The sequence below is a fragment of the Lutzomyia longipalpis genome, chromosome 2, assembly GCF_024334085.1.
Source record: "Lutzomyia longipalpis isolate SR_M1_2022 chromosome 2, ASM2433408v1".
Classification (NCBI taxonomy): domain Eukaryota; kingdom Metazoa; phylum Arthropoda; class Insecta; order Diptera; family Psychodidae; genus Lutzomyia; species Lutzomyia longipalpis.
In genome coordinates, this window is record NC_074708.1 from 772,611 (window position 1) to 785,363 (window position 12,753).

General features: G+C 36.5%; 2 protein-coding genes across 3 annotated transcripts in view; one reads left to right on the forward strand and one right to left on the reverse strand.

Annotated features, from left to right (window-relative positions):
- LOC129788410 (zinc finger protein Gfi-1b-like) overlaps nt 1-6,743 on the forward strand; it is a 30,250-nt gene extending 23,507 nt beyond the window's left edge. For both annotated transcript variants that reach the window (XM_055824457.1, XM_055824458.1), the window contains exon 8: nt 5,889-6,743. In XM_055824457.1, the coding sequence (XP_055680432.1) occupies nt 5,889-6,082 (194 nt within the window). In that variant the 3' untranslated portion in view covers nt 6,083-6,743. The remainder of the gene's footprint in view (nt 1-5,888) is intronic.
- Nucleotides 1-12,753, reverse strand: part of LOC129788401 (N-acetylgalactosaminyltransferase 7) — a 783,634-nt gene that overhangs the window by 495,051 nt on the left and 275,830 nt on the right. The gene's annotated exons all lie outside the window — the stretch shown is intronic.

A 12,753-nucleotide genomic window follows, 5' to 3' on the forward strand; every position in this document is an offset into this window, starting at 1 on the left:
TTTGGAGGAAAAAGATTCTCAAGAGGAAAATGGGGACAAATTAAAATTGAGCCGTCATGTGTCTTAATTGTCTCTCTCTCGAAAATATTTCTTTTCATCCTACAAAATGGGAAATTTTTCCCAATAAATGAGTAGAAAAAAATAATTGGAGTTATAGGGAAAATTGCTTCTAAGAATTCCATGATTCAATCAATTCAGATTCATACTAAAAATGCTTTAAAAAATCATGAAATAAAACATTAAAATGTAAGAAAAAAATCCAAGCAAGATTTTAAACTTTATGGAGCTTCGTATAAAAAAAATCGATGTTTATTTCACCCCACAAGCTCACCCACAGACCCCACAGAGGATAAAAACCCAAATGGGGTTCGTCCGGAGAGTGAGGTGGTTGGGAGAAATAGTTGTGGGGGTGGAAACATGAAAAGAGTGATTCAGTGTTCAAAATTCTGCTTGTTGTGAATATTTCATTAGTTTTAAAATGTACAAAATCCACATCTCCTCTCTCCCATTTCCTTTTCCCCTTCACTCCCATATGAATAACACAAAGCAAAGCCAATATCACAATAAAACCTCCAACCAAACAGCCGCGTGTTGGTTTGGGAGCAAACACATGGATTTTATTTCTAAAGTCTTTTTTGCTTTTGCAAAAAAAAAAAAATAAAGGAGCGGCAGAAAGCTCTGGAGGAACATTTTGTATGCGGGGAGCGGCAAAAGGGAGGATATTGGTTGGAATTTGTGTATGTGTAAAGAACTGGGATTTTCCGCAAAATGTGGGGGTGTGTGGAGAAAATCCTCATCAACGGAGAAGCCGCAATCCGCGATGGGTGCCATAAAAAATCATAAATCTGCTATAAAATAGGACGAAATAAGGCGCACACACAAAGACCCCGGAAGTGTTGCATCGTATACCACGGGGGTGGATGGGAGAAAGCCACAGAATAAAATTTTGGTGTCTGGTCCCATAAGAAATTTATGAGATATTCCTCCTTATATTGTTATGATTGTGCCATTATTTTTCTTACTTTATAGCACACATACACTCTGGCTCTTTATATGAGTTTTTCAGCATCAAAAATCATCGTATATATGGAGACAGGATAAAATTTATGTACCACCCATCACCGTGAAGGGGTGGTTGTTATCTATGTGTTGCAAAAGAATTTTTCTTCTCTGTATTTTTTACCAGAGAAAATACCCAATTTTCCCTTCATCACTCTCAGTCCTTTCGGTGTGTGATGAAAAATCTACTAACAGACGAGTTTCTTATCACAAGCACCGATGAAAGCATATTCTGTATGTTGGCGGGGATGGCAAAAAAAGAGGAAATATTTTTGCGAAAAATGCTAACATCATCCTGTCGACACTGCGTACACACACATATGTATGTGGAGCTACTAGATAGAGAAGGGAAACTCTGAGCTATGTACAAATGTAATATAGATACATGTACTACATATATATCAAATAATTGTATATAAATCTCATGTGTGTTTGAGAGAAAATATATAGCGGCAAAGAGCTTGAGAGTTGCTGTAATCGCAGTCCCATTAACCTTCCCTTTTCCGGTCCCATCTGGTTTCATCTCCGGGAAAATCCGAACCGAAATCACCACACAGCACCATGAAAAATCTTTCTGGTTTATTCACTCCCGCTCTCCCTCATATTGCCACTCCACCACTAAAAGCTCACAGGCGCGGTGTAGGATCCAATTTCTCACATTAATTTCACATGAGTGCGATTTCCACTTCCCCCCAACAGTATTTTTTAGCTTTCGGCAATTTGTAAGATTTTTTTTGTGTGTTACCAACCAACCATGGAGCTTTAATTTAAACTCCATCGTTTTTGCTATATAAAAAAGCTTCTGGAGCTTAAAGTTTTGGGGTTAGTTGTTGCTTGGGTAAACGTAAAATATTCTGTAAGGAAATTCCTAAAAACTAAGGCATTCCACTAATTAATAAAAGAAATATTTAAAAATCAAAAATTAAGCTCAGTATTAGAATTTTATAGGAAATTCCCAAAATGGCACAGAGATTTCTTCACTCTAAATTTCATCCCATTTGCAATTGAATCTTTCCTTCTGTATGTGAGCTACATGAAAAGGATCGGAGGGGGAGAGAAAATCTCAAAAAATCCAATGGGAGTAATGTGAGATCCCCAAGAATGCTATGTATAGTGAAGGCAGGGGGGGCGGGCGATGGTGGAAGAAAATGAAAGAACCCAGATGCCAAAATTGAGAATCTCGATGTTGCTATCAGTGAGTGGAACGAAATAGAAGTTATGGGTAGGGCAATAAACGTAAATTCCATTATAAGTACATAGGAGTTGAGGAGACTGCCACAGTGTGAGATGGGAATCAAGTGAGACAGACGGTGTTATAAAAGCTCAAACTCCTTTTATCAGGATTTAACAGCATGAGAAGAGATTGCTTTCAATCCATACCCGCCTCTGTGAATCCCGTACCCAACTCCTTTTCCACATCCAGCCTTTGCCTCGTCAATCCCATGTATTCAATCGGGGAAAAAATTCTCGATCTCTCTCTCTCTCTCTCTCTCTCTCTCTGTGGGAGATGCCTTTTCCCTTCAAACCATTTATCGCTATTTTGCTTTCACAGCTTTTCCTCATCGTGAGCTTTTTTTTTGTTCAATGCAAAAGTACATATAACATTTGGATTTTCCACCCTCATCGACGTTTTCATGGGTTTTTTTTTCACTATATATAGAATGAGTGGGTGGAAATGGTCACTCATGGAGCTTTCTCTCTCACTCACACGAAAAGCTCTGGCACATGGGAAAAGCCCTTGTATGTGTGTGGTGGATGGGAAAAAAGTGAGATGAATGGATTTCTTTTCGCAATATATATAGCTCAACTGAATTATTTTCTCTCTTTCACTCCATTTCCACATTACATACATGTATAGATATGGCAGATTTGTTCGTAGAGGGTGTTTGTCGAAAGATTTTTCCAGAGATTTCGTATTTATGACTGAAATAAATTCTTCTTCCATCCCCCCAAAAAGCAGAAAAAGGGCGGATAAAAATCAATGAAATTTAATATTCAGCACAACGGATCACACCATTTACAATCGCACGGTATCGAGAGAAGAATATTCCAAAAACGGAAAACTCATATCTGCAAAAGTTCGGTGTGTTTTGATTTCTTCGCGCTCAAGTGCGATTCGCTCTACCACAACCACCCCCTTTACTGCTGCTGTGTGGAAAATGAAATTAAAGAGGAGGGAGCTTTTTTTTCCTTCTGAATTCAATCTAAATTTTTGGGCTTATGCGAAATGGTTACGGAGTGTTTGCAAAAGTAATTTTCAACATGAGTTTGGGTGCGCTTTCGATGGTGCGATAGCACTTGAAAATTTCCTTCTCTGTGTGTATATTTTCACTCAAGATTTCCTCTCGCAATGTACACGAGATGTGGGTACTATTACATTCACCTGGCTTAGTTGGAATTCTGTATGCGGTGTTTTGTGGGAAAACACTCAAGCTTTTCCCGCCTCACTCGACATTTTCCTTCAATCACAAAACCCAGAGTGATTTATTTTACCATGGAAATATGGAGAGGCCCTACAGTGGGGTGCACAAGTGTCCTTATTGTGTGTGCTCACTCTCTCTATTGGGGGAGGTTTTTATTGTAAGAAGGAATTATCGGTTAGCAACAAAATGGCGATTTTAAGGATTTCTCAGTACAATCTTAATTTAAAGAAGAATTCCCCGCAAAATCGTACAACAATTTTCCCATTTTAATAAAACAATAAATTATTGTGTGCGCACACACACCCCCCTGATAAATTGTACATAATTTCGATTTAACAATAAAAGAAGGATTCATGTGCTCACGCATGCACGATGAATTTTACTTAAATCCCATGAATATTAATGGCATAATCTCCCCAGTCTTTTAGAGTCATTTAGACAGAAATTAATACCACTCAAATTCAATCAGATCCAAACCCGGAGGAATCATATTTATTAGTGAGTTGGATTAGCGCAAGAGCTGCTGCGGGGATTGTGAGTGTTAAAACTCCTCTCCCTGGGCCCTATGAGGCAGTGAGAATATGAGGGCCAGGGCGATAATGGTGATATCATTGACGATGAGCGTGCAGTGTAATGATTTGATTATCCCAACCGATGAGTGATGATGATTTTCACTCCCCAAATGGGGGAGGAATTCCATGAGACAAAGGGCTCGCAAAATTCATGTGGATTCACCCCCTTTTGTCATGAGAACAATACGCTATATGGTGTGAATTTTGAAAGTAAGTACATATAGTACGAAGATAGGGGATGATGGGCGCGAAGTGATGTTGACAAATGACCCCGAGAGACACTAGCCCAAGGGCAGTTTATGTCCTTATGCTGGACATTCTTTCACGAAGTGTGTGTGGAGTTTTATTAAATTTCAGGATTAAATGTTCAATTTATTGTGAACTAAATCACCTTTTGTTGCCTCCTGGTTTAATGACTGATTTATGGAGTTCAATTTTAAAGGAATTAAGGCATTATTAGCAATATTTGTGTCATATTTCTCAATGGGAAGGGCGGAGGGTTGTAAGTGTGGCACCCCTCTTTTTTTGGACAACGTACATTGATTAATGTTTCTTCCTTTTCAAACCTTCTCACCACACACTTTATTAAATTCTTTCTGTCTTCCTTTGCCTCCTCTTCTCTCTCTCTCTCTTCCGGTGGAATTGGTGAAAATCCAATAAAATTGCGTGGAATTAAATCTATGCGACATTGAGGAGGAGGTGAAGAAGAAGAAAAAAAAATTGGAGGACGTCCACACTTGATCTCAAAAATTGTCCTTATGGCATTGGGAATTCTGCAGTAAATAGCATTAGCCTGATTAGAGTGTCAAGTTTCAAGAATTGGTGGTGATTTTGTTACAAATTGCCCTTACGGCATTGGTATACGTATATACTCTATGGAAGAATCCCTGGGCATCAAGTGCGGGATTTCTCTGCTGCTGCCTAATTCAATTCACCATTCAATGACGGAGAGTGTAAAATTTCAATGGTTTGACGAGCCAACCACCCCCCTCGTGATATGCAAATCTGCGTCGAAGTTTTTCCTCCGCCGCGAGGTCAATCGATGCGACGCGGCGAGGGTGAAAGAAAGCGAGTCCAGTGGTAGTTGGGTATATATAGAAAACCCTCCACTATATTTTTGATTGGTTCGCTGAGATTTTGCGACGCCCACTCCCACTGTAGCCATAGCAACCCGGCGACTCCACTGCCACTTTATCATTTCTCCCCGTTTTATATATAGCACACAAAAAAGCCCCAGACGGGGGCTTTTTCATGCTGCAGGGTGTCCCCCCAGACCGCAGAGCTTTCACAGCTGCACTACACACAAAGTTTGTCCTCTATTTGCTCCATCTTCGTTTCCTTACAGTCTATCTACAGATTATATGTATAAAGTATATATTTATGAGAAATTAAGGTGGAAAATATTTTAAAGAAAAAGAAAAATCATGAAATTCTAGATTTTTTCGTAGGAATTTTTGTATATTCTTAATTTTTTTTATTGATCTGTTTATTCGCGTTGAATAAGAAATGTGCAAGACGTATAAATTGACAAAGAAACTCTCCTTCTTGCTCCCAAAACAAGACGCAACGTACATCATTAATTATTTAAATTGTTATTAATATCTTCTAAATTGATCCCATCTCATTTGGCGTCAATTTCACATACGCAGCAATTATTGATGAATTTATTTGATTAATTGAATGTTTTAATGAATTTATGCATTATCCTCCCCCGAAATCCCCATTTTGTTGCATAAATTCAGAGGAAATATTTCCTCTGACCAAAGAAAGAAAGCAAAAGAATAAATTCAACTAATATTTTGTTAAACGAAATTTTCTCTCTCTCTAACTTTAGGTGAGAAGCCACATAAATGCCAAGTATGCGGAAAAGCCTTCAGCCAGAGCTCCAACTTAATTACCCACAGCCGGAAGCATACGGGATACAAGCCGTTTGCCTGTGAATTGTGCCACAAAGCATTCCAGCGGAAAGTCGATTTGCGACGCCACAAGGAGACACAACACACTGAACTAAGACCACTGGTCAACTAACTAACCAACGTATGTGTATGGGGGGATACCCCAAAATAGCCCAGCACTGATGCTCTCCTACTCCAAAGACGGTGGCACCCACATCCCCCAACAAAGGAGTTTTCCGGGAGCAAAAGAATCAAATTCCAGGCATTTTTTTTCTCTTCAAAAATTCTATAAAGAGAATTTTAATTGCTCTATCGAGGAGATAAAAATACACGCAAAGTGTGAGAGGAAGTTTCAAGAGAGAAGATTTATCCTTCAATGTGGTGCTAAAAGTTAAAAAAAAAGTGTAACAAACCTTCTTTCTGCGAGCCTACAAGCAAGTTTAAATTTAGGTGAAGAAAAAGATAAACCTATAGAGTCAATTTAAGTCAGTGCAATGATTGTGAACCAAAAATTAAAGCTCGAGAATTAATTTTTATCCCCAAAAATCCAAAAAGATCACCAAAAAAAGAACAAGAAATGAAAGAGAGATGAATTATAGTGTTTAAAATGTAAATAGATTCTAGTAATTGTGAATATTCCTTAGCCAAAAAAAATTATGTATAAATATAAAATGTCTTGGGGTACAGAATATAAATTTGATAGTAATTTGAGAGAGGATTTTTGTCGATTATTTGCAGAATTTTGTTTGAAAAATCAAGAAAAATAATTAAAATCGAATTAATGAATAAAAAAACGCAGAAGATTTTGAAAAGAAATTGATTTCCCGCCAAAACTTTGACATTTATCGTTCTTCTGTCAAAGAAGTGCTGTCAAATTTATCTTCGTGTGCTATCTTAGACTCCCAATACGTGTACTTTGATCATTAAAAAAAAACGAACCCATTGATCATTCCCAAAGAATAAAAAAAAATACTTTTCAAAGTATTTTCTCGAGATTCCATCAAAAAATGCATTTTAGAGAAATAATTGTAATAGATATTTAATCAAAATATAGTTGAGCGATTGCTGATGTCCCAAAACACCAATAATACGTCGCATGTAGACCTCTAAAATTCAGCAATTGCCTCTTTAAATTATTTATTAGATAGGCAAAGAAAAATAACTCATATATTCATTTAAAGACTCTACCTTTTTCTGTTAAAAAAAATCGCTAGAATATTTAGTAAATCACCTTTTTGTATGATAGTCAAAGAATGATGAAGAAAAAAACTTAACCTTAGCGTATAAATTACACAAAAAAACATTCTCTTAAGAAAAAGACAAAATCTTATATTAAATAAAAAGAAAATTTTCCAAAGATAACCAAGTAAAAGGGGGACAAGATGGATAAAATGAAATATTTCATTGTATAAATTAAAATGCAAAAGTACTGTTTAAGTGTAAAAGATGATAAAAATATGTCAATGTTTTCTTTTTAATAAAAAAAAACAAACACCATGAAAAGACACCAAAAATGATGAAAAATTGCAAATGCAAGTCTTTTACTTGACCACACATTCATCAGTTTTTATTGCATGAGGGACTTTTATTGGCATTTTGCAACTTTATTAAATTTTCTCTTATATATGATCACAAGAATGTTATTAAATTCCTCAAAAATCTTCTTTGGCATAAAGAAAAAAAAAAAAAGAAAGCTCCTACACTCTCTTTCTCAGCATAGGAACCTGACGGGAGCCACACCCACAACTCAGCCCAACGCCATTTGATTAATTTCATTGATAATCACTTAGCGTCGCTGAATTTAATGTGTGTGAGATCATTTTTCACGACTTTCCCCACACAATCAATTTCCTCTCCCGATATTAATGATCCAATATTGAAATAATCCATAATTGATGTTTACTCATCGGCAATATTTTCCCTTGTGTGGCATATTATTAAGTTCTTCCGATACGATGAAGAGTCAATTCAAATTCAATCTGTCTCAATTACTACCTTCCGCTTAAATTAAAATTCATCCTTCTTTTGCAATTCATCGCTCAATTTCAATTTGGCATATTATGGATACACACAGAGTGACAATGAAGGTGAGTTCTTCCATATTTTTCTCCCTCTTCTTTCTGTCTTCAAGGAAAAGTTTTATTTTGGGAAATTTACCATGAAAAGAATGCGGTTTTTCTTCATTTATCACACGAGTATCTTGGCTTTTCTACATCAATGAGAAAGATCCTGAGAAAAATCAATAAACAAGGTAAGTTTTTATTGCAGAATTCACTAAGAAAAAAATTCAGATCGGGATTTGAACTCGAGTTAATACCATTAAGAAGAAAAAGTGTTAACGATTCAACCAATTAATGCTTAAAAGTTACTCTTAACGATCGTTTCTCGTTTTTTTTAACAAATGAAACACTCATATTCTTTTAAAGAATAAAATAAAATAAAAAGAATTTGTTAAAGAAACTTTCGATTTTCTTTGAAAAAACCTAATAAATATTTGACCAAAAAATGTGAACAATGACGTCACTACTGTACTTTTTGCCTCTGTTAATCATCGAATGATAAAAATAATTCGTCAAAATCAACAAAGGGAAATCATCTCAATGGATGGAACCCATAATAATAATAAAAAAAATCAACAACAAATCTTAAGCATAAATATTTCATACAGACAGAGACAATAAAATCACAATAATGACGTCATAGTTTACATTTTTTAACAATCTTTTGATTGTTTTATCCCAGAGGAAAATGGAAAATGTCTTATGTGATTTCATAGTATTTTTTTTTAGGAATATCTATTAAAATTTGCATATCCTGATTATTCTTCCAAATAAGAGACATTTCTTTGAGAAAGCGGATATACTCCTTTACGTAATTAACTATTTAAAGGAAAGTGAATAAATTCCAAAATAAACCTTTTCTTGAAATTTTGTTACTCAAATAATCCCACAGATATTTTCTTCTTCCTTAAATTGATATCACAATGGTATTTATTTCATTGTTTCTGCCATCTTCAATTTATCAATTGACACGTATCATGTTCACCCACCCGCCCCTTATTTTTCAAAAAAAAAACCCCACCTCTTGTCTCCAGCAAAAAAAAATTACGTTCCCTGAATATTGATGAATTTTGTGTTGCTCTTCATTTGGGGGCGAAGTATTTGACGGGAGGTGTCTGTGTGTGAGAAAATGTCTTGGATCGCTTTTTGTGATATTAGGAGAGAAGAAATTAAACGTGGGGGTGTGAATTAACAAATCAATTTTAATTGTCTCTCTTCTTATTCTTCTTTAAATCACAAGAAAAAAAGAAGTTAAAAATGGTAGAATTTAATTAAAATCATTTGAATTTGTTCTTTAGAATAGAAAAATTTCGAAAAAATGACCAAATTCATTGTCAAAATATTTTTTTAAATAGTTTTCCAACTCTCTGGCTAAAAAATACTTTGTATGTAGTTTTATAAGAAGAGACTTACCACCCCCCTATTTAACAAGAACACCTCGCGCTATTCAAACCTTATCCGATATTCAAAGTGTGTTCGAGTCTCCTTGACAAATCGAATCAAACAACCAGGAAGAGGATAATTTCATTTTGTGAGTTTCCACCCGCTCTCCCCCCAATGAGATGCACACGCGTCTGATGGCGTCTCCGCGCGTCATATCCATTCCAAGGAGTGACAATATGTAAATTTCATTATCCTACCAGTTTTTTTTCTCCACACACCAGCTCTTCTCCATCTCTCCCTACCCCCCCGTCCACGTCTAAGGAACGGAGGAACAAGAACGAATTATTCACTGAAAGTTCCAACCAAATGGCTCATGGATAAATTTCATTGATTACCATTTTCATATTGTTGCACAAGAAAATGCGCGATGTGTGCTGGAAATTGAGATCAAATTGTAAATTGATGCTAACAATGAGTTTGATGCCTTTTCCCATCATTGCTAATTCGTGGTGAAGAAAATGCTATATACATATGCTGAAGAAGGTGGATGGGGGGATGGTAGAAAAAGAAGAAATATAGCACCCTCATACTGTGAGAGAGAATTTAATTCAATGAAGACATTCAATGTAATTTATCGTACCAACAATTGCATCCTCTTCGTGACTTTGGGATATTTTCCAATTGTATCGGATTCCAATACACCACCGCGCGGGTATTACCTTCAAATATTCATTAAATGCAATTTGGCTTTTACCCATTGCAGAGAGAGAGAGAGAGAGAGAGTTTGTACAGCAATCATTTGGCTGAATATTCTTGAAAATTTCACAAAAGCAATCTCTACATAATTTAGCTGCACCCTCTGGTTATAGAAATCGATAGAGAAAGAACTCCAATTTGTGCTCTATTTAATGAAGAAAATTCTAATCAATAAATTCCAAAATATTTTAAATCAAAAATTTGGTGTTTTAAATTGAGAAAAAGAAGAAATTTTCCTTGAAGGATTTTGCAGAAATCACTCAAGCAGAAGTACCCCAATCAATTTTAGCTGCTGAGGCAAATCTCCCCGAAAGATTGCTCCAGAAAATTGTGGCTGAGAGATGAAGAAAAATTCCTCATTCCCCCCACAAAAAAAGAAGCCAAAAGATAGAGGAGAGTTTGGTTGTGGAGCCAGAGGGATACATTGTTGTGAAACTAACCCATACATATATCGTACCTATGTACTTCTTTTTCGTATAATGAAAATCAGTCCGACGTTGAGGGTACTCCCGTGGAATACGAAATTTTCCACGGAGATTCGATCACGGCACTTCTGGTCTCGGAGTCACTGCTTTGCTGCCCTCATGGGAGGTATGCCCCTCCAAACCCAACCCCAAAGCTTTCCCCCCCAGCAATTTCCTCTACAATATTTAGTGTGAATGGACCCCAAGGGGGGGAAATGCGGGGTGGGGGACACACAGTGAGAGAGATATAAACAGTGTTCTTATAAGTTGAATGAATCTGGGAGAATGAACCTCTGAAATGGGATGGAGAGAGGAAAAGAAATCTGCTCTGCAGAATGTCTTCCTCTTTAGTATTCCAGTGGTGTTGGCCTCCAAGGAAAAATAATCAAGGATCATATGTGAGAATGTGTGTATGGATTTGTCTGATCTTCAAGCTATATAGAGCGTAGATACCTATATATTTTCCCTCTTAGTAACATCTTTTTACTTTTTCTCTCTTTCCCTCTGGCTACAGATTTTTCTTTTTAATCGTATAAATATTTTGTAGAGTCAAAGAATTTTCTTTAAATTATTCGAAAAAATGACAAATTTTTCCTCTTAGCTTTGTGCTACAAAATATTAGAAAATCCCTTTTTTTGCGCAAAAAGACATTCAAAAAGAAGATGCAAAATATATATACAAAGAATTGGGGTGGAAGGGGGTGGAAACTCCCTCGGGTTGAGCAATAAAATTCCACACAGAGACTGAAGGGAAATTGAGATGAAAAACGAGGAAAAAATATGCAATATTTCTCTCTTTTCCCTCTACAAATGTCCAGACAAAATACCAACGACAGTGTCGTCTCTAAAAGCTTTTTACTACCAAACACTTTTGGACCAATTCTCAATTTACAATTTTATCCATATCCCGCAACGTCATTGTCTCAAAAATTTTCCATCAATTCCCCAAACAGTGGGAGGATGAGGGTGGTAAAAATACATATTTCTCTCTCCGCGCGCACACACACGTCTTTGAAACGAACGTGTGTCATTTGATATTTTCACTATTTATCCAATGGATTATTTGTCCATTCGCATCACCGGTGGGGATTCAATATTCCATACAACGTATATATTTTCTCTATGCTTGAGCTGCTCTTGGGCGGCAACATCAAGACAACCCCCTGCCCCCCGGAAGTCTCAAGTGTGCGGCACATTTTACGAAAATTGACTCCAAAAAGTCACCCATCTTGGAAAATGGATAGCAATTGAATTCTTCAGATGAATAGAGAATGGGGGCGGGAAAAGAAATTCACTCATCACCTGCCGATATTGTCCCCACGAGATGATGGTGGAAGTATCACCAACATCACCACCCCCTCCCCTCACCACTCAAGAGCTAGACGAGGGATGTGAGAGCAATCTATTTCACGATGTATCGACATTCGAAGCAAATGCATATTGAAAGATCATTGCATGAAAGGAAAACGTGAGCGGGGGGATGAGAGCATTTCTGTATGATGAAATAAAATCGAAAAAGATGAACACTTTTTTTTTACCCCGATACCATGTCATATTTTGATGGGATGTCCCCCTTTTGCCGCAAAAAAAATTGGCATATGTGTATAAGCACACAGATGTGCGCCTTTCCGAACCAGAAAAGGTTGTACGTTTGAATATTTTTCCACGAGACGTGACATTTTCCATCCTGGGCATTTCTACCACCCACCCCCACATCACATCCCCATTTTGATCTCCAGCAACTCCTGCCCTCTCAACAAACCAGGGGGATATGGCATGCAGTGGTGGAAATATCCTTGGGAAAAGTAAATGTATTAAAACAGGAAAATGTGCAAAAGAGTCATTCGAAATGGTTATATATCGACATTCCCACCTCACGGGTACACTGTCAGAAAAAAAGAAAGTGGAAAAAGAAAAATAGAAGTTTTTGAACGTTTTTAAGTGTATTCCTGCTGTGAATAGCAAGAGAGTTAAGAAGAAAATTTTTATTCATACTTAAAATAAGCTTGGAATTAATTTTTCTTTTAAATTAAATTAAATTCGTTACTAAAGTTTGAAGGAATTTCTTTGAAAAGGAGTTTAGTCTCTGATATATGGAAAAATTCCTAATTTGGAGTAAAAATCGAGACACATTTAATCTTG